The sequence below is a fragment of the Tursiops truncatus genome, chromosome 11 (genome assembly GCF_011762595.2).
Source record: "Tursiops truncatus isolate mTurTru1 chromosome 11, mTurTru1.mat.Y, whole genome shotgun sequence".
In the NCBI taxonomy this organism is placed as follows: Eukaryota; Metazoa; Chordata; class Mammalia; order Artiodactyla; family Delphinidae; genus Tursiops; species Tursiops truncatus.
Genome location: NC_047044.1, coordinates 6,124,710 through 6,147,326, shown reverse-complemented (window position 1 = coordinate 6,147,326; position 22,617 = coordinate 6,124,710). Strand labels below are relative to the sequence as shown.

The following is a 22,617-nucleotide window of genomic DNA, read 5'->3' as shown; positions in this document are numbered from 1 at the left end:
AGAAACTCTGCAACCGTCAGTAGTCACTTCCCAACCCTGGTGTTGGGCAAACACTAATCTACTTTCTGTTTCTACAGTTTTGCCTCTTCTGGGTGCGTCATATAAACGGAATTGAACAACATGTGGCCTTCTGTGTCTGGCTTCTTTCTCTGAGTATCTTTGTAAGGGTAAAAGAGTTGCTTTTTGTTTTAAAGATTCACATTCGTGTCAAAGTTACTGCCTTACTCAACATGGATCACATGCCAGGCACTACGCGTACAGGGAGTTCCACCAACCCTTGCAAGGTCTCCGAGGAGTAGGAAGTATCGTGTCAAAGCACGGTCTTTTTTTTTTTTGCCACAGCACGCATTATGTGGGAATCTTAGCTCCCCAACCAGGAATCGAACCCGGGCCCCCCGCAGTGGAAGCCAAGTCCTAACCACTGGACCACCAGGGAATTCCCAAAACTCAGTCTAAAGAAATGGAAACAAAACTCCGGCTCTTACATGTAGCAGCGCAGTGGGCGGTACGTAGACACCAGAACATACAAGCGCAGGTCAAACTTCCTGCCGCCGATTAGTAATGGGTTGTTAATGTACAGAGAGATCACGTAGGCTTCCTTGGTAGACTGAGTCATGAACCTGGGCATGTCAAAGTCGAGGTTAGATGCAAAGACCAGAGGTCTCGTAGAGAACACACTTCTGGTTGCCAAGGGGGAGGGGGTCAGGGAGGGATGGATTGGGAGTTTGGGGTTAACAGTTGCAAACTGTTATACATAGGATGGATAAACAACAAGGTCCTCCTGTACAACATAGGGAGATATATTCAAATATCCTGTGATAAACCATAATGGAAAAGAATACAAAAAAGAATCTATATATGTATAACTGAATCACTTTGCTGTACAGCAGAAATGAACACAGCATTGCAAATCAACTGTACTTCAATAAAATAAATTAAAAAAAAAAAGACCAGAAGTCTTTAGTCGGCTGGTGACAAGCCTTGCTGCCTCTCATTAAGTGAGAGGCCAGTTCACGGGGAGAAAACGAGGGTGGGGGGTATCCACAGAGGAACCCCCGGGTGCTGGCATCATGCAGTCAGACTTAAATGCGGGACACAAGGAGGCATCCCTGCCACTCCTGGGAATTCAGGGGAGCCATTGGCCCACCCGGAAAGGATGGCACCAATGGTGGCCTCCAGGCACTTCCCGGCAGTTAAGGACCTCGAAGAGGCAAAGAGTGAGCCTTAGAGTAAACCTCCTGGTGTCCTCCGTTCTGAGGGGCACCCAACCCAGAGAGGAGACCTGACTGACGGTCACGTAGGTCTTCTCTACGCTGACCGCACACACTGCCTGGCGCTCGGGTCCATCCCCACCTCGGCCCCGTGAGGCTGGTGCTACTTGTGTCCCCAGTTTACCCGGCTGAAGAACCGAAGAGTCTATACAACAAAACTCAGGTGGTGAGTGTCAGACAGGGGTTCAAGCCCAGGCACCCAGGTGTTAAGCATGTGCTTCGCCACCTCAGAAGCACCAGGACTGGACGGGTCTCCCCCCAGCTTTCAGGACAGAGAGCGGCCAGCGAGGCTCCCTGCTCCTGTGACCTTACGCCAGTTTACCCACCATCCCCAGGTGAGATTCTACGACTGGTGACGCTACAGTGGCCACAGAGCCTTGTCCTGCTGCCACGTGTATACCTGAACAAATGCTGCACACCTGGAAAAGCAAGCAAGGGCCCCCCCTCCACCCGTGGCAAAGCACACGCAACGGGCTCCCCCACTTACGAAGACGTTTTGCTGTCCCGGGACCACTTTTTGATTTGCGAGAGCTTGTTGATCAGAAAGATGCCCTTTCCCTGGGCTTTGCCACAAGGTTTCATGATCCAGGTGCTAGAGGGGCTTTTCCTGAACTCCTCCACGAACAGGTTGTAGTCGGCAGGCAGCATGTAGGTGACGGGGACGAAGTCTGAGGGTAACAGAGAGGGGACAACGGTGAGCCAGCCCGCCGGGGGCCACGGACAGAAAGATGCTGCCACTGCCTCTTCAGGGCCTGTTTCGCTACCTCATGCCCCCACCCAGCATCTCACAGGGCAAGGGCTTCTGCAGTTCAATCCCGGTACAACGCAGGCGAACCTCGTTTTATTTTGCTACACAGATAATGCATTTTTTACAAACTGAAGGTTTGTGGCAACCCTGCATGGAGCAAGTTAATCGGCACCATTTTTCCACAGCATTTGTTCACTTTGTGTTTCTGTGTCACGTTTTGGTAATTCTCACAGTATTTCAAACTTTTTCATTATTATCATGTTTGCTATGGTGATCTGAAATCAGTGATCTCTTATGTTACTACTGCAAAAAAATTACAACTCACTGAAGGCTCGGATGATGGTTAACATTTCTAAGCAATAAAGTATTTTTAAATTAAGGTATGTCGGGACTTCCCTGGTGGCGCAGTGGTTAAGAAGCCGCCTGCCAATGCAGGGGACACGGGTTCAATCCCTGGTCCGGGAAGATCCCACATGCCGTGGAGCAACTAAGCTCGTGCGCCACAACTACTGAGCCTGTGCTCTAGAGCCCGCAAGCCGCAACTACTGAGCCCACGTGCCACAACTACTGAAGCCCGTGCGCCTAGAGCCCATGCTCCACAACAAGAGAAGCCACCACAATGAGAGGCCTGAAAACCGCAACAAAGAGTAGCCCCTGCTCGCCGCAACTAGAGAAAGCCCACATGCAGCAACAAAGACCCAATGTCGCCAAAAATATAATTAATTAAGTAATTAAGGTATGTACATTGACTTTTTTTTCAGACATAATGCTATTGTACACTTGACAGACTACAGTTTAGTGTAAGGATAACTTTTACATGCAGTGGGAAACCAAAAAATTTCATGTGGCTTGCTTTTATTGCGGTATTCGCTTTATTTTATTTTAAAACTTCATTCTTTTTATTTGTTTACTTATTTATTTGGGGCCACACCATGCAGTTTGCAGGATCATAGTTCCCTGACCAGGGATCGAACCCGGGCCCCTGACAGTGGAAGCGTGGAGTCCTAACCACTGAACCACCAGCGAAGTCCCATTGTGGTAATTTGCTTTATTTTGGTGGTCTGGAACTGAACCCACCATACCTCTGAGGTCTGCCTGTAATGAGTTTTCTCTTTTAGCTGTGTGCTAAGTACTTTACAAATCTGTATTATTTAATCCCCACAGTAAACTGTAAGATAGGTATTGTTATCATTCCCATTTATCAGATTAGGAAACGAGGCCCAGAGAGGTCACTTATGTACTTTTCCCCACGTGTGCTAAAGGGATTCTGAAATTACCCAACAGCCCAGCTTTTCTCACCAGACGGGGCAGGGACACACTGTGCTCCCCAGGCACTGCTGGACACAGTAATGGTCCCTCCTGGCAGTCTGTAACTCAGGGAGTGTCCCCCACGCCCACCACCTCCTGTGCACATTCCCAAGGCACTCACACAAACTCAGATTCCAAGTGGAGCCCCCTCCCCCAATTCTGGAGATGCCTGGAATGAAAGAGGTGCCCACAAACACATTCATCCCTCAAAGCCAACAGTCACCATCTCGCGGTCTTGTGCCACTGGAGAATACTCCACTATCTATTTAAAACGTGAGGCCGGTGGAAAGGACACAAACCCAGGTAGAGGTATTTCCCACTTTCGTCCTTCTCTGCCAAAGGACTCCCTTCCTTCTCCAGCTCTTTCCTGTATCTCTTGATGTTTTTCACCATCAGATCCTTCCGCGTCAGTTCATAGTGGTTCGGGAAATGGTTGACTATTTGGTCATCTGAGAGCCGGTAGCCAGTCTCGACACTAAAAACATTGCGGATGGTTTGCACACTCATCCTGAAAGAGAAGCACAGAAGGGATGTGCAGGACAGAAGCTCAGAATGTGTCCATGTGGAGGCGGGTGTCATTAAAGCCCGGGGACTCCTGACCAGGAAGCACGCTCCCTCAGAGCTTACCTGTCCCCAGCCCGGCACCGAGCCAGGTGCCTGGCCCACAGCAGCAGGCTGTGTGTCCGCTGACTGTACCTCAACTATCTGAGGCAGGGGCTGTTTTGACTCTGCCCTGATTGGTTGTACTCTCTGGCACAGAGTAGATGCTCAATAAATGTTTATCAGTTAATGATAACATTGATTTTGATACCCAACTAATGAAAGTCAGACTCTGAAGTCAGGAAACTCATTGACTCAATATCTGCACCCAAAGTCAGGAAGGACAGGGACCCCCTAAAACCAAAACCCCACGGACTTCCCTGGTGGTCCAGTGGTTAAGAGTCCGTGCTTCAACTGCAAGCGGTGCAGGTTCCATCCCTGGTCAGGAACTAAGATCCCGCAAGTCACGTGGCAAACCCAAAAAATTAAAAACAACAAAAAAACGGGGGTTATTTAAGGACCCTGAGTTGGCATGTGATATTCTTGGAGAGACCCCTGACAGGCCAGCTAAACCGCGAAGCCCCCAGTGAAATGAGAGTTGAAAGAGAAATAGATTCCTTCTCATCCTCTAAGAAAGCCAGTCTCCCTGCCACACCTGTCTGACTTCCCTAGCCACCCCCAGAGAAGCAGGAAGGACAGAAGGGCTGGTACCCACAAGGGAGTCCTGGAGTCACAAGACAAGGCAAGGTCCTCTCTGTACTCCCTGCCCCCAACCCGCCCCCTCCCCATAGCACCAACCAGAGGGTTTCTTTTGATTCCATAATCCTTAGAACAAAAGGATTAAAAGGATTAAAAAAAAAACAACAACACTGTTTATTATGGGAAAGCTCAAACACCCGAAGAAGTATAGAGAAAAGTGTAACAGAAGCCCGTAATCCAGCTTCAACAGTCACTGCGAGGCCAGCCTTGCTTTGCCTGTACCTCACAGCACTGGCTTATTTTGAGGCACTTCCCAGATACCATATCATTTCATCCAAATTATTCCTGTTAGAATCTCTAACAGTTAAGGACTCCTTTTTATATTATATGATATGCTATTTTACACTGTTATCACAACTTAAAAAAAAAAGGAGCGCAGCCAATTCCATTTTTTTTTTTTCCTGCACCATGCAGCTTGCAGGATCTTAGTTCCCAAACCAGGGATCGAACCTGCGCCCCCTGCAGTGGAAGCGCAGAGTCTTAACCGCTGGACCGCCAGGGAAATCCCAGGAGCAGTAATTCCTAAATATCATCAAATATTACTCAGTGTTCAAATCTCCCCAGTTGTCTGATAAATATTTTTTTACAACTTTTGCAAATAAGGGCCAGGCCTTCTGATTAGTTGTTCTCTCTCTCACACATCTCTTTAAATCTATACATTCTCCCCCACCCCTCCTTAATTTTTTTCTAGGCAATTTATTTGTTGAAGACACCGGGTATCTGTTCTGTAGGGGTTCTCACAGCTTCCTTATTTATCATGCTCCCCAGGGCCCTGTACTTCCTGTAAGTTGGGAGTCAGACCTAGAGGTCTGATGAGCTGCAGGCTGATGGGGGCAGAGCTGCGTCCCAGGGTGGCATCCAGCCGGAGAGCCTCTCCCTTCGGGATGTCAGTGACTAATCAGCTGCACTGCCCAATAGAAAATGTGACCCACAGCTGAGTCACATAGTGAATTTTCTAGTAGTCACATTAAAACAAAAGTTAAAGGGGGACTTCCTTAGTGACACAGTGGTTGGGAATCCGCCTGCCAATGCAGGGGACACGGGCTCGAGCCCTGGTCCGGGAAGATCTCACATGCCGTGGAGCAACTAAGTCCATGCACCACAACTACTGAGCCCGCGTGCCACAACTACTGAAGCCCGCACACCTAGAGCCTGTGCTCCGCAACAAGAGAAGCCACCACAATGAGAAGCCTGAGCACCGCAACGAAGAGTAGCCCCCGCTTGCCGCAACTAGAGAAAGCCCGCGTGCAGCAACGAAGACCCAACGCAGCCAAAAAAAGTTAAATGAAAGAGGTGAAAGTAATATTAATGTATCTTATTTAACCTAATATATCCAAAATATTATCATTTCAACAAATTACCAACATAAAAATTTGTGATGAGGAATTTTACATTTGTTTCTTCGTACTAAAACGGGAGCGTACGTCACACTCCGGCACATACGTCTCTGTCTGGACCAGCCACACTTAAGTGTCCTATTGTCCTGTGGTCAGCGGCCTCCATCCTGCACAGGTGTAGATCCTTAGGCCATGAGGGGTTGCAAAACAGTGAAATTCTCCTTTTTCATTCCGCCTTCATTTATCGGCAGGAATATTTCTACAAGGAGAAACTTCCCTTCGTCAACAATTTAGGTAACCCATGAATGGTTCGTACAGGGAAGACTGAGTAAGTGTGTGACTCTTTCCCTTTACCAGTTTTCAAAATAGTGAGCTGGTTCCCTACCACCCGCAGACGTGTGGTGAGCTGTGTTCTGGGAACCTATCACTGCAACACGAATTACCCAACGTTAGCTACTTAAGACAACCACCATTTTATGATATCTCGAGGTTTTGTGGGTCAAGAATTTGGGCAGGGCTCAGCAGAGCGCTCTGCCCCAGGCAGCACTGAGGTCGCTGGGTGGGATTCAGTCGGCTGGTCTGGGGGCCCCGAGAAGGCTTCTTCCACATCCGGCACCTTGGCAGGCATGGCTGGAAGGTGGGTGCAGCTGCAACTTCTCCAGCACAACGGCCCCGGGACGGGCAGGCTTCTCACGTGGCAGCTCAGGGCTCCCGCAGGGGGTTCCCACACAGGAGGAGGAAGCTGCTGGTTTCTTAAGGCCTGTATCACACTGACTGGATCACACTGACTGCATCCCACTGGCCAAAGCAATCACAGAGCCCACCCAAGGTCAGGAGGAGGGGAACGAAGACCCCATCTGAAGAAGGAAGTGGTGTCAAAAACTCTGTGGCCATTTTAATGTGCCACAAATTATGTGGGGTTTTGTTCCGTTTCAGTTCTTTTGGGGGGCATTTTTATGAACTCATAGATTCAAACATGATTCATGAGTTTCAGTCTGCTGTCATTATTCTTATGGAAGCTCTAGGTGTCCCTATTTGGGGCAGAAGGAACTCTGCAAGCTGTCTCCTGAGTTTTATTAACCTGAATCCAGCAGGCCTCGACGACGTCCTCGCTTTCCCTTAAGACAAGCTATTCCAAGCTCACCTTGTACAATTCTTCCTGAGGCCCAGCATCAGGCATCTCTCCAAGGAACAAAGGACCCTTTGTTATAAATAAATGTTCACCTACTGTGTAGCCTGATTGTAAAAAGGGTCCCAACTGTCCACCCCTCAACTCCCATCGGGAGGTGAAATATATTTCCCCTTGAACTGGGGCTGACCTAATGCCTTTCTTTGGCCAAAAAGAAGGGCAGAGTGATGGTGTGCCATTTCTGAGACTAGCCCCGAAAGGCCTTGAGAGCTGCCACCTCCCTCTTGGGCCCCCGACACCACCACGAGCCCAGGCTAGCCGGTTGGAGGGATGTGAGAGATTTGTGGAGAGAAGCCCCTGTCGTCCTAGCCAAGGGCATCCTAGACCAGCCAAGCCTCAGATGACCCACCAGGTGACAGCAGATGTGTGAGTGAAGTTCTGCCAGACCAAAAGAACCGCTCAGCCAAACCCACAAACTCCTGTGCAGCAAAAAGTGGTTGTTGTTTCAGGCCCCTAAGTTTGTGGTGTTTGTTACTCACCATCAGTTCGGCAATGGATAACCCATACACCCCCTCCAGGAGAGCCAGTGTTTACCTGTTTCTCACTCCTTCTACTTCCTGCCCACATGCAAGCTGTTTTCGCATAGTTGTTATCAGAATACAAATACAATTTTGTAATATGTTTTTCTTCACACTTACTGTTATTCAGTTTCCCAAACTGCTTTATAATCATCGCAATTATTTCAATGGCTGTACCGTAATCCACTTGGTTAATCTATTCACCTTTCCCCAACCAGTTAATGTTTAGTTGTTTCCAATATTCTTCCCTAACCAATTTTTAAGACCCGACAGGACACTTAGTGCTTAAAGCATGAGCTCTCAAGATATCTCAAATATCCAAACTTATCATACTGTTTAGCTCTTTTCTTCTCCGTCATTCTCTTGTTGGTTAAGAAAAGCTCCAAAACGCTTCTCGGCATGACGAAGCAAGCATTCAAATCCCCACCCCCCCACCCCCATCCCTGGCATGTGACCCCCTGCCCAGAGAAGCCGAAAGAACGTGCTGAGTTCTGCTGGGCCCCACAGCACTGGGCAGTGGGACACCAAACAGCAAGTACAAAATACTGTCCTGTTCAGCCTTCTTTTCAGAGCTCCCATGAAACAGGGCTCTGGATAAAGGATTTCACTTTACCTTTGAGAAGAAAGAACGTAAACTTGACACTAAACCATACACAGGCACTGAACTACTCCATAAACACCCTTCCTCTCTGCAGTCCACACTCCTGAAGGGAAATTAGGTTGCAGTTTGTTTGTTTGTTTGTTTATTGGACATGCTGCCTGGCTTGTGGGATCTTAGTTTCCCAACCAGGGATCGAGCCCAGGCCCTCGGCAGTGAACGCGCAGAGTCCTAACCACTGGACCGCCAGGGAGTTCCCAGGTTGCAGTTTAAAGGGCAGGTGACTTCACTGCTGCCAGGAGCAAAGCTAGGGTCACCTCTCCATCCACCGCTGCAGCTGGAGGCTGGGTGCTGCCTACTCTGTGCCCAGGCCCGGCCAGGCTCCGGGGATGCTGACATAAGCCAGGCCACGTCCTCATTCTCCAGGGGTTCACAGTGACACTGGAAGAGGGGACAGGCCGGGAAATCACAAATCACGGCACTCAGCATTTGCTGCCACGGCACCTGAATAGAGCAGCCTGGGAGGGCGCGAGAGGCAGAGGTGGCTTCCAGGGCAGGTGTGCTGGTGCACAAAGGACAGTGGCAGCACATGCTGATGGGGCGCCCGCCATGCGCCAGGCGCTGCCCCGAGTTCTGTGCTTCACTGCTTCCTTGAAACCTCAAACAACGGTATTTGCAGAGAGAGGCCAAGTCCTCTGCTAACAGCCACACAGACGGCAGCAGAAGAGCCAGGGCTGAAGCCACGCGTGGCTCTGGCTCCAGGGTCTGGACATGTAACCCCTGGATGCACTGCGTCTCCAAATGGGGGGCTGAGGAGGCATAGAAAGCGTAGCACGTACACAGACGGAAAAGAAAGACCGTTTCAGCAGCGGGTCAACAGGGGAAAACGCGCAGCCCGCTGCACCGGCGGGGACCAGGGGAGGAGTGGGGAAGGGAAGTGGCTGAGAGAAGCCGAGTAACGTCTCTCAAGGTGGCGGCAGGGAGAGTGAGTCCGGGGCGGGGGATGTACAGGGTGACAAAGCCCCTGCCGACCCCGACGTGTGCCCCCACTGGCCCCCTGCCCCCTCAAAGGTTCACTGCAGTGCTCTGGACCCAGGAGCTGCACAGGGTCAGCCAAATGTTTAGCTGAGGAACCCAGCAGGGATGTGGAGGCCGCCCCGAGGGAGGGAGCAGACCAGGCCTGGACCAAGGAGGACACAGAACCTCACCCTGAGGAAGTGAGAGGCGAGGAGAGGAGTCTAGGAAGCCTCCAGGCTCCTAGCTGGGTGGTACCACCCGGGACTCAGGCCCCACACACTGCTTTTCCAGCCTCACGCATTTCTGCGGTTTCTCAGTCAGTCCAGCCGGCACCCTCTTGGCCTAACGGGAGGGAGGTGAAAGGAAGCCCCGAGCCCTCCCCACAGCCCTTTCCCCAATCTCCTCCCCACACCACCCCACAGGATGCTGACCTCCCCAGCGCACCCCGAGGTGCCAGGCAACAGGGCACCACTGTGACCAGCACGAACTGGAGGCGGGTGGGGCTCTGGTTTCTCACCCAAATTCCCACTGCCGTGTAACCACACTCAGCCGTGCTGAGACATCCCGGGACCTCCTGATAACCAGGAGCAGGGGACGCTCCACCACGTATACTAACCCAGGGCCTTCTCCCCGCGCGCACGAAGGGCCCGGATGAGCGAAGTGTAAGGGGAGGCGGCACGATGGCGTGGGGGCGCCTGCACAGGACAGTCCGTGCGCCGGTATGGGATTAACCGCGCTGATAAACGGGCTCTGGAAGACAACCAAACCCTGGTTTATACTTACCAGTAAAAATTCCAGTCCTCGTTTTCTGTCACTTGGACCCATCCTCTCTTTTCAAAGTTATTTATCAGCACCGACTTCTCGATATCAGTGACCCATTTCACCTTTCCTGCCATAATCCTGGAAGAGATCACCTTATCGGAGCCATGAAACTTAACAGCTCACGTCCCTTCGCCCAAAGGAGTCCTCTACACGAGGCGAGCAGACGTCCCCCACCCCCAGCTCAGTCCTCCCCACAGTGGCTCTCAGCCAGGGCAGCTCACCCCCGGGGGACATCCGGCAATGCCTGCAGCACTTCGCTTGCCAGCACTGGGGGTGAGGGATGCTTCTGGCATCTGGGAGCAGAGGTAGGGATCCTGCTCAACGCCCTCCAACGTACAGTATGCCCCCCGCCGGCCCCCGCCAACAAAGCATCCAGCCCCAAAGGCCAGGTGTGCTGAGACTGAGAATCCTCGTTAAGCGGGAAATAACGGCAACACACGCCGAATGGCAGCTGTGACTGGAACCACGAGGACAGGCACGAGGACAGGCACCACTGTGAGAGCGGAGGCAGCGGGGAGGCTGCCCTGAGCAGGGACCCTGGAGCTGGCTTCTGACGGGTGGGTGCGAGTACTCACCCCAGTCTGGGCACCCCCCGTCCCCTCAAGTTCTGCCTATCTCCCTGCTGCTTCCGGATTCGCTTCACCAATTCACTCTCTTTAACTGTGGGTGATCTTTTTTAATATCTATCTATTTGTTTATTTATTTTGGCTGCATCAGGTCTCAGTTGCAACACGCGGGATCTTTTTAGTTGCGGCATGTATGTGGGATCTAGTTTCCCCGACCAGGGATCAAACCCGGGTCCCCTGCTTTGGGAGCATGGAGTCTTAGCCACTGGACCACCAGGGAAGTCCCTAACTGTGGGTGACATTAAGTGTTTGTCTCACCACATCAATCCTGGTGAACAAGCAACGTGGCTCTCACTGTACTTAAAATACGCAGCCCCCTGGCCCTCACCTGCTTTTCCAGGTACATCTTGTGCCACCTTCTCCCTCACCCGTTGTTCCTGCCACATTGGACTTCTCTGCCCACCTCCTCTTCTACCTCAGGGCCTTGGCACATGCTCTGCCTGCAGCACTCCGCCCTGCTCTGCCTGGCCAAGCGACCGCCCACCAGTCTGCCAGCATAAGTGAATGTCACTTCCTCCACAAAGCCTCTCTGACTCTCCAGACCAGCTACGCAGCCCCTTGGCACCCTGCAGTTCTGTCCTTGCTAGAGGGCAGGAGCTGGCTTTCTTTGTCACTGCTTTGCACCCAGGGCCTGGCACCGTGCCTGGCATGCAGCAAATGATCACTTCAGAGAGAATGAGTGACTGTGGTCACAGGCCTGTCAGTACCACCATGTGACTTTGAGAAAGTTTCTGGACTTGTTTCCTCCTTTGAATTCTCATTTTCAAACTGCTGGGGCAGCCCAGGATTCCAGGCTCCCACCCCAGCGCCGACCAGAGACGGCTGCATTTGTTACGCTTCTGTGTACCTCTTCACAGAAGGTGAAGGGCTTTCAGGAAGGGCTTCTGTGAAAAACTGGGCTTGAAAGCTGGGGGACCTGAGGAGCCTCGAGGGCCTTTTATGAAAGGAGGCACCTCCCCCATGGACTTATAACAGCTTCACGTTTGGGGCAACTTAACCGGGCAGAAAAGGCATGGGACGTAGAGATGGGGACCCAGGTATGTGTTGCTTGGGAGAGGAAAAGAGAAGACACTCTCATGATAGAATCCACCAGGCGGAGCTCGGGGTGCTTCCACCCAGCATCAGCCCACTCCCTCCTCGTGTTGCCCAGCAAGGCGGGTAGTATCATCGAGGCGGGACTGTGGTCAAGCATAGGTCCCGGAGCTTGGGTTTGAGGCCCAGCTCCACCGCTCACGAGCTGTGTGACTTTGGGCAAGTTACTTAACCTCTCCGAACTTGTTTCCCCCTCTGTAACATGGGGATAACAACAGTCTCTATCCATGTCATAGGCTGGAGTGAGAAGTAAATGTGGGAACACACGTAAAGCACCGAGAACGGTGCCTGGCACGTAAGAAGCACTCAGGAAGCATCTCATACGATTGTCATTATCCCCAGTTTTCAGAGGAGGACGCTGAGGCTCAAAGGTTAAGAGCCTGTGTAAGAACAGACCAAAGGGACTGATGGTGGCTTGAGCCAAACCTAGGGTGACCCTACGCTAAACCTCTTTCCACACAGCCCAGCCCTTCCCTCTGTGAACTTGGCCTTCATCAGGATGATGACAACGCCCACAGCGTCAAAGCGAGGAATAAATGGACCGCTCTCTGCAAGCTCTAAGTGCCACGTGACAGCCACTAAGGTTGCTGACTGATTGGTCATGACCCACGTGCAGGTCAGCAGCCACCACACGGAAATGATGGCAGAAGCACCACAGAAGCCGAGTCCCCGCGTGCCGGTAACTCGTGTCTGTACCGGAGCAAACCCCGCACGCCTCACACCCTCTTGCACTGTCCAGGCCGACTGCTGAGGGGAGTTTACTTTTTCACCACCGGTGATTTGCACATACTGCGTGTGTTACAAATTGAAGTTTTGTGGCAACCTTGCATCGAGCAAGTCTGTCGGCACCATTTTTCCAACAGTATTTGCTCACTTCGTGTCTCTGTGTCACAATATTCTTGTAATATTTCACACTTTTTCATTATTATATGTGTGCTACGGTGATCTGTGATCTAGTGATCTTTGGTGTTACTACTATAACTCACTGAAGGCGCAGGTGATGCCTACCATTTTTTAGCAATAAAGTATTTAGTTAAGGCATGTACCTCTTTTAGACAAGTTGCTAACGCCCAATACAGTCTGCAGTACAGTGTAAAGATAACTTTTAAATCCAGTGGGAAACCAAAAAACTCATGTGACTTGCCTTCTTGCGATAATTCGCTTCACTGCGGTGGTCTGGACTGGAATCTGCAGTTATCTCTGAGGTCGGCCTGTATTTGATTTCAGTCTGAACAGCCCTGCATCCCTGACCAATCCTGCTCGTACTCTGCCCCCTAGAGTCCAACTGCAGACACAGGATTTCGGTGAGAATCACCCCCGAGCCAGGTAGCGCCTACACCACAACCCACACCCTGCACTTCAAGCGCCAGTCTCACTGGGCGACCTCACTCCCGCCACAGCTCCCACCTGGAGATGACGCAGAAGTAAGAGCAACAACACAGAATAATGGTAAAGGCCATGCTTTATACGTGTGCTGCACTTCAGTCATAAAATAGTCTGAAAATACTTCCAAGGGTACACTCCTAAACCCAATAAGGCCGATGGGGCAAATGTTCTCACCTACACTTTACTGAGCAGGAAATGGAGCCTCCGAGAAGGGTAGGCTTCCTCTCGGCCCCCTGCACCCTCCACCTGCCGTGTGGACAAGTGGTCACCAAGGAAAACATCTCAGCCCGGACCTACCATAGGTACTTATGGAGCCACCGGGAACATCCAATTTCTCTTCAGTTTCACCAAATTTTGACTCGGATTCTTACCTAAAATAAAATACACAAATGATTGGCACAAAAACAGACATAGGGATCAATGGAATAGAATAGAGGGCCCAGGAACTTCCCTGGTGGCGCAGTGGTTAAGAATCTGCCTGCCAGTGCAGGGGACGCGGGTTCGAGCCCTGATCTGGGAAGAGCCCACATGCCACGGAGCAACTAAGCCTGTGCGCCACAACTACTGAGCCTGCGCTCTAGAGCCCGCGAGCCACAACTACCGAAGCCCGTGTGCCTAGAGCCCGTGCTCCGCAACAAGAGAAGCCACTGCAGTGAGAAGCCTGTGCACCACGACGAAGAGTAGCCCCCGCTCACTGCAACTAGAGAAAAGCCCACGCGCAGCAACGAAGACCCAACGCAGCCAAAAATAAAAAAATAAATGTATTAAAAAAAAAAAGATTAGAGAGCCCAGAAATAAACCCACATACATATGGTCAATTAATCTTTGACAAAGGAAGCAAGGATATACAATGCAGAAGACAGTCTCTTCAGCAAGTGGTGTTGAGAAAGCTGGACAGCCTCATGAAAATCACTGAAGTTAGAACACACCCTCACACTACACACAAAAATAAACTCAAAATGGCTTAAAGACTTAAATATAAGACATGACACCAAAAAACTCCTAGAAGAGAACATAGGCAAAACATTCTCTGACATAAATTGTACCAGTTTTCTTAGGTCAGTCTCCCAAGGCAATAGAAATAAAAGCAAGAATAAACAGATGGGACCTAATCAAACATAAGCTTTTGCACAGCAAAGGAAACCATAAACAAAATGAAAAGACAACCTATGGACTGGGAGAAAATGTTTGCAAATGATGCAACTGCTTAATTTCCAAAATATACAAAGAGCTCATACAAGTCAATAACAACAAAAAAAACCCAATCAAAAAATGGGCAGAAGACCTAAATAGACATTTCCCCAAAGAAGACACGCAGATGGCCAACAGGCACAAGAAAAGATGCTCATCATTGCTAATTACTAGAGAAATGCAAATCAAAACTACAATGAGGTAACACCTCACACCAGTCAGAACGGCCATTATCAAAAAGTCTACAAATAACAAATGCTGGAGAGGGTGTGGAGAAAAGGGAACCCTCCTACGCTGTCGGTGGGAATGTAAATTGGTGCAGCCACTATGGAAAACAGTATGGTGGTTCCTCAAAAAACTAAAAACAGAGCTGCCATATGATCCTGCAATCCCACTCCTGGGCATATATCTGGAGAAAACTAATATAATTTGAAAAGACACATGCACCCCAATGTTCATAGCAGTACTATTTACAATAGCCAAGACATGGAAACAACTTAAATATCTACCAACAGATAAATGGATAAGGAAGATGTGGTATGTATATACAACGGAATATTACTCAGCCATAAAAAAGAATGAAATAATGCCATTTGAAGCAGCATGGATGGACCTAGAGGTTATTATACTAAGCCAAGTAAGTCAGAAAGAGAAAGACAGATATCATATGATATCAGTTATATGTGGAATCTAAAATATGACACAAATGAACATATCTATGAAACAGAAACAGACTCACAGACATAGAGAACAGACTTGTGGTTGCCAAGGGAGACAGGGTAGGGTAGGAAAGGATTGGGAGTTTGGGATTAGCAGATGCAAACTACTATATATAGAATGGATAAACAACAATGTCCAACTGTATAGCACAGGGAACTAAATATATTCTATATCCTGTGATAAACCATACTGGAAATAAATATGAAAAAGAATATATGCACGTATAACTGAAACACTGCTGTACAGCAGAATTTAACACAACATCGTAAATCAACTACACTTCAATAAAATTTTTTAAAAATTAGGGGAAAAAAAAATTAGGGGAACTTCCCTGGTGGTCCACTGGTTAAGAATCCACCTTCCAAGGCAGGGGATGCAGGTTCGATCCCTGGTCGGGGAACTAAGATCCACATGCCGCAGGGCAACTAAGCCCGTGCACTGCAACTACTGAGCTCGCGCGCCTCAACTAGAGAACCCATGTGCCGCAAACTACAGAGCCCATGCGCCGCAAAGAAGAGCCCACATGCTACAACTAAGACCCAATGCAGCCAAAAATAAATTAAAAAGAAAAAATAATTAGGGATTTCCCTGGCAGTCCAGTGGTTAAGACTCCATGCTTCCAATGCAGGGGGCACAGGTTTGACCCCTGGTTGGGGAACTAAGATCCCACATGCCATGCAGCCAAAATATTAAAAATGAGAAAAAACATTAATACACAGAGAAATGTACACAGCACAAGATCAAGAGGTGTTCTAACAGTTTATGAATACAGCCAAATGGTAACTAACCAGAACATTCAGTGGATGGCGTCTTCTGTTTAAGTGCCCAACGGAGGATGCCTTGGGTTCCTCTCTTGTCGTGATAAGTACTTCTGAATTAATTACTTATTGGCTCCCGCTGACCTTCCCAAGCTGCCAGGCCACCCCTTCACTTCACGCAGCCCTTGCTCTGGCTGAACGCACCCCCCTCTGCTGCTCCGTGCTCATGTGCTCGCCCGCGAACCTGTGCCCGCGCTGTCCCTCCATCCTAACGTCTCTCTCCACCGCTCTTTATCCAGCTCCACCAACCACGCGGGGCACAGTTCAAAGGCCACTTCCCCCGGGGGCCATTCTCATCGCCTTCACTGGAATTAGTGTTTCCCTCCTCGGGACCCCCTGCAGACCCTTCCTGCCATCCTTGCGGGCACTCAGAACTTCCCAACTTGCATTTCAGTTCTTTATGTATGTTCCTTCCATAAACGTGTGAGGCGAGGGACTCTCGTAGTCACCCGTTTCCCTCTCAACCCACTGATTCTAGATTTAAAGGGGAGCATTTGAAGCGAACCCTACAGTCCATTTGCCCGACCCCATTATCTCCAGCCCTTCAGCACATGAGACGCAAAAAATGACTGCTTGTTGTGTGAGTGACTGATGGACAAGTCCTCAAGGCTGGGTCCTTGGAACCCGACTCATTGCTTCCCTGAAAATGTTATGGGTGGAACTGTGCCCCTGAAAAGATACATTGAAGTACTAACCCGGGTACCTGTAAACATGACCTTATTTGGTCGAAGTATGGTCTTTGCAGTTACGATGAGGTCATTCGGGTCAGCCTTAATCCAATGACAGGTACTCTTATGAGATGGAAAGCTGGACACAGACACACAGGCAGGGAACGCCTTGTGAAGACACAAGAACGGACAGACAGACAGAGGGAAGGCAGCCATGTGCAGATGGAGGCAGAGATCGGAGGTAAGGCTGCAACAAGCCAAGCAATGCCCAGGGCTCCCAGAAGCTGGAAGCCGCAAGGAACCCTCCCCTAGAATCTTCAGAGAGAGCACGGCTCTGCCCAACACCTTGATTTCAGGCTTCTGGCCTCACTGCGCCACCCAGTTTGGGGCACTTTGATACCGCAGACCTAGGAAACTAATACAAGAGACAACCATCCTAAACACTAGGGAAAAACGAAGAATAAGAAATGTACACCCATAAGGAGGTTTACGTATATATATTTGGGGAACAGAGCACAGTAAAGCGCTGAGCAAGAAGACAAGAGAGACATTTACGGTTAAAAAAGGAAAAGATGAAGGAAGGCCCCCTCTCCTTTAAAAGAACCTCTTTTCAGAAATGCACCAAATCAATGTGGAAACCGCCACTGAGAGCAGATGAAAAGGCAGCCTTGGGAAGAGCCAAAGGAGGGAGGGCAGTTCCCTCCACACCCGAGGCTTAGAGACCCAGCTCGGTTAGAGACGCATCTGAGCCATGGAGCCTCCGCTGCGGATCCTGGCAAGTCCTCCCCCGGCCTCAGCCTCCCCAGTGAAATAAATGGGAAAGAACTGACTCACTCAGTTACAAAGCAGAAAATACCACACCATTGTAAAGCAATTATACTCCAATAAAAATGTTAAAAAAAAAAAAAAAAAGAAAGAAAGTGACAGCTCCTGGGCGGTGCTGCTGGGATTACTGCAAGGTCAGGTGGGCGTGGACCTGGCACACAGCAGGTTCTCCAGACCGTGAACTGGGTTTGAAACGAGTGCATCAGGCAGAAAGAGCTTCACCCTGAAGCTGCCCCCGAGGCTCCGCACGCGCCTCCTTTCCAGCTCCTCCTCCCAGCGGGCTTGCCAGGCCCCGCCCTTACACAGTAAGTGAGTACGTATTTCTATCATTTCTATCATGGCTGAAACAACAGCTACTACTCCCCGAACACCAGGATGCATCAGGCCCCGGGCTGGGTGGTGTGTGTGTAGATCCTTCTCTACTGGGTACATAGTTACGGCTCACCTGAGGCCGGCAGGCAGGTACTCTCCCCACTTACAGACGGGAATGTGGGGCTTGGAAAGCAAGAGGCAGAGCAGAGACTGCTGCCGTGGCCACCCGCACAGTCTCCCTCCCACACGGGGTGTCAACCGTCATTACATGCATCCCCCTTGTCAGGCGTCATTGACCCCACAGGGCAGGGGGTGGGCCCCCCAGCACCCAGCCAGGGCCAGGCACAATGAGGGGGCTCAGGTATGATCTGTAGAACAGACTAAGGAACCAGCTGGCCCATCCCCACATTACGGAAGCCAGGGCTGACGCCTTCCCAACCCTAGGAAATACTAGGCCTTATCTATTTATCAGGTAAATAGATAAATACCTGATGTCAGATTGTTTTCCTGTGGCTTCCTCCTAAAATAGAAAAGAAAAAAAAAAGTGGAATTAGCTGTATTATGTGATGAACTTGACACATTACCTCTCTACTGGTTCATATGAACTGACACCTCAGAATTTTAAGCCACAGGGTCAGCTACTTTCAAACTGAGCATCATAAAAACCTAATCAGGAAAAGCAGAGAGTGACATGCCGGTCCTCATGCTGCTCACAGCTTGAAGTCAGAGTGGGCTGACACTGCCTGAGGCATGTCAGCCTCGGAAAGCCATCCTAAAACCAGACAGTTGCTGGTTATTTCCAGAACGCCGTGGGTCCCACTTCTGGGGCAAGTGGGCAGGATCTTCACAAGCCTGAGAACAGGTTTCCGCCGGGACATCCCTGGGCGTCCGGGCCACCGATAGTGTAGTTTCTCATCCATCCACTGGGCACCGACAGCCACCCCGTGCCAGGCGGGTGACGGGAGACGGAAAGCCACCCGGGACCAGGTGCTCCTGGACAGTCCTGATCCAGCGAAGGCAAGAGACGCGTTCAACCAGCGGCAGCCCCAGTGGAAAAGTGCTTTAACAACCTAACAAAATCCAATCTCAGTCCTGGGGAGGAAGTAACCATCAGTCCAGTCCAGCAGCAAATCATGCCCGCTCCACCCCCAGAAAATTCCGGATCCGTCTGTGTCTCTCCCCAGCATCCCCACAACCCAGGCTACAACTGGCTTCCTTGGCCCCATTCTCACCCCATGGCAACACATTCTCTACCCAGCAGCAGACCAATCTTTTCAGACACAAAGCAGATCTTGTCACTCCTTTCATAAGCCTGCAGCGGCTTCCCACTGCACTGAGAATAAACCTAGCAGTCCACCCATGGCCTGCAAGGCTGGCCCAGCGTGACCCGGGACCCCCATGCCTCTCGGGCCTTGTCTCCCAGCGCCCTTTCCACCTGTCTTCCCTCTCCAGACACCAGCCTCTTTCAGCTCCCCACACCCGCCAAGTGGCATCCAGTCTTAAGGCTTTGCTCTTCCCCCACATCTGGCCCTTTCTCCAAGGTCAGCTCCTCAGACTGGGCTTCCCAATCTCACTCCTCCCCCTTTACAGAGCTGTCGCTTTACTTCTCCGTGGTGCTCACGTTGTACACAGTTGTTTAGTCGGCGCCAACTCAAAGCATGGTCCGCGGACCAGCAGCATCCGCATCACAACCTGGAGCTCGTTAGAAACACAAATCTTCCAGCTCCCCCCATGCACACACAAGAGTGTACACATTCAGACTCTCTGGGAGCGGGGCCCAGGAATCTGTGTCTTAACAAGCTCTCGGGCGATTCTTATGCAAGTGCAAGTTTGAAAAGACCTGGCCTATGAGACTTCCCTGGTGGTCCAGTGGGTAAGACTCCATGCTCCCAATGCAGGGTGCCCGGGTTCGATCCCTGGTCAGGGAACTAGATCCCGCATGCCTGCCACAACTAAGAAGTCCATATGCTGCAACAAAGATCCCGTGTGCTGCATGCAACGAAGACCTGGCACAGCCAAAAATAAATAAATAATAAATAATTTAATTTAATTTTTTTAAAAAGGGACTTCCCTGGTGGTGCAGTGGTTAAGAATCCGCCTGCCAATGCAGAGGACACGGGTTCGATCCTGGTCCAGGAAGATCCCACATACCGCGGAGCAACCAAGCCCGTGTGCCACAACTACTGAGCCTGCGCTCTAGAGCCCACGAGCCACAACTATGGAGCCCATGCGCCACAGCTACTGAAGCCCGCATGCCTAGAGCCTGTGCTCCGCAACAAGAGAAGCCACCGCGATGAGAAGCCCGCGCAGCTCAACGAAGAGTAGCCCCCGCTCGCCGCAACTAGAGAAAGCCTGCGCGCAGCAGCAAAGACCCAACGCAGGCAAAAAATAATTAATTAATTAATTATTTTTAAAAAGAAAAGACCTGGTCTAGTTCATGTATTTGGTTCCTTGGTGACTGTCTGTCTGACACAGATACGGCACATTGCGAGCAGCAGTGCTGTGCCACGTTATCTCCTGCTGAATCCCAGCACCCAGAACAGTGCCTAGCAATAGCAGGCTCTCAACCAATACGTGACGAATGAACAAAAATAAAGACGTGAATTCCCTCCACACACACAGTCAAACAAGCACTGTTTGTGCCAAGCAGTGAAGTAGGCGCAGCCCAGCCCTACAGGGGCTGTAAGCCCCAAGGGGGAGACCCAGGAAACCATCACCCATAAACACTTCCACAGCTTTACCCTGGTGAGAAATAGGAGGCCGGGAGGTTAGCTGATTTCCACCGAGCGAGGGAACATCTTGGGAAATCTCTGTGCCTACAACCCCAGGAGGACAGAGCTCTGCCAAGAGGCCTTTTACCTCCTGGAGTAATGACTACTCCCAGACAAAAGTTAGAACAACCTCTGAGGAGAAACAGCGGAGGGCGGGGGACTCACCCTCATGGGAGTCACTTCACTCTTCTGGGTCCAGCCATCGGAAAATGGGAGCAGTCTCTGCCCTCATCCCCCTACCCCACTTTGATCACTATCAGTTTCAATAAAGTCCCAGCTGGGCTTCCCTCGTGGCGCAGTGGTTGAGAGTCCGCCTGCCGATGCAGGGGACACGGGTTCGTGCCCCCGGTCCGGGAAGATCCCATATGCCGCGGAGCGGCTGGGCCCGTGAGCCATGGCCGCTGAGCCTGCGCGTCCGGAGCCTGTGCTACGCAACGGGAGAGGCCACAACAGTGAGACGCCCGCGTACCGCAAAAAAAGAAAAAATAAAGTCCCAGCTAGGCCAGGATCCTAGGACACTTGCATTCTTTTCCAGCTAGTTAAGTCTTTTTTGAAAAGGCAAAAAAGAGCCATCTTTAAATAAAGTAACAATATAAATGACTTCACATCAGTGCCGTGCAGCATTCAGTCGCAGCTGTGTTGCCCTGCCCGTCTCCTCACCCCCATGCTCCACGTACCTGTTTACCAGTGCCTGTAACTCCCTGAGTGCAGGGCAGGGCCAATCTTTTTGTACTGTCACAACCCAGCACCCAAATGTGCTCATTAAATATTTCCTGAACAAAGAACCGCTTTGCAAACCTCCAAACGGCTTACAACGACCAGAGACTTTTAGGTCTAGAATGAATCCCCTGTAATGCCACAGCTACTCTAGGGGTGTATGACTACCACCACCCCACCCCGTCTAATGATGGGAAAACAGTCCCCCAGAGAGAGGTGAGCAGGGCGGGGAACACTTATCTCCTGTCTCCTGTCCAGAGCTCTAGCCACAGGTACACCGCGCCCTGCAAGATGCCAATAGGAACAATACAGATTGCAAATGAATGAAAAAGCCTAGGAACAATGAAATTCTGGGATAACCAATAATAAGAAGAATGCAATTACAAGGATCGAGCGGCACAAGTTAAGTCATAGGAACTCGGAGGAGGAAGAGGGGCACAGTGGTCAGCGCAGGCTTCCCGGGGAACGCGAGTCCAGCGAGCAACATCTAAACCGCACCTTCCCGGACCCGTAGACCAGGGCCCACAATCGTTCGCGCATGCGCACTCGCCCACTGAGCACGGCCACACCCTCGGTCCCCGGAGGCGGCGGCCTCGGCGGCGGGGTCTCACCTGTGGGCGCACAGCGCGGAGGAGCGCCCAGAAGCGCGGAGCACGGCGGCCCAGCGCCGCGGCCCGGCCCCGCCTCCAACCCCACTCGGCGCTCAAAGGAGGACGCGAACCGCTACCCGGCGAGGACCGGCTCTACTTCCGGGGCGCCGCCCTGGCAACCGAAGACGCGGCCTTGCCAGCGCCGCGACTGCTTCCGGGGTCAGACTTTCCCTGCCGGTCTCTACACCTCTATGCCGGTGGCCTGCTACGCCTGGCGCTGAGATCCAACGAGGAGTCAGTCGTCCACCCCCGGGAGCCTTGCAACCTTCAGGGCCCAGAAATGAGGTTGCGAGGGGTCGGGATCGAGCCTGATAGTGGGAGGTAGAGCGGTATGATGCCTGGGGCCCTGGGTCCAGTCGGCTCTTTATCCCCTCTGCTGCTCAGCTTCCGTATCTGTACAACTAGGACTGTTCATAGCACCTCCCTAGTGCTATTGTTGTAAGGATAACAAGTTGTGCTCAGCAGCCAGTAATCAATAAATGGCCTACTCAAAGGTAACCTCATTGGTGAAGGGTTCCCTGAGCGTGGGACAGGTTTAGGTCCTCAAACTAGATTTTTAAAACGCCTTCTGTTAGGAAGAGGCAGCCTAGCCTAGTGAGAAATTTAAAACTGAAGCCAGGGGAATTCCCTGGCGGTCCAGTGGTTAGGACTCCGCGGTTTCACTGCCGAGGGCGCGGGTTCAGTCACTGGTTGGGGAATTAAGATGCCACAAGCCGCGCACACGTGGCCAAAAA

General features: G+C 51.0%; 1 protein-coding gene across 18 annotated transcripts in view; it reads right to left on the bottom strand.

The window, feature by feature from the left end:
* Positions 1-21,980, bottom strand: part of TTLL1 (TTL family tubulin polyglutamylase complex subunit L1) — a 37,514-nt gene extending 15,534 nt beyond the window's left edge. The window contains exons 1-8 of one of the 18 annotated variants that reach the window (XR_004528803.2): positions 21,845-21,980; positions 18,234-18,265; positions 13,509-13,582; positions 12,970-13,110; positions 10,069-10,185; positions 3,627-3,835; positions 1,759-1,939; positions 486-620 (exon numbers count right to left, since the gene is read on the bottom strand). Coding sequence is in view for 1 of the 18 variants with exons in the window: in XM_073788108.1 (XP_073644209.1) it covers positions 486-620; positions 1,759-1,939; positions 3,627-3,835; positions 10,069-10,181 (638 nt within the window). In the remaining 17 variants the exon portion in view is untranslated. Of the gene's footprint in view, positions 1-485; positions 621-1,758; positions 1,940-3,626; positions 3,836-9,901; positions 10,036-10,068; positions 10,186-12,969; positions 13,111-13,508; positions 13,583-18,233; positions 18,266-20,681; positions 21,518-21,617; positions 21,713-21,844 lie in introns of those variants that run through there. The other 17 variants (XR_012324157.1, XR_012324154.1, XR_012324156.1 and 14 more) reach the window with 17 other exon arrangements.
* Between the last annotated feature and the right edge of the window lie 637 nt (positions 21,981-22,617).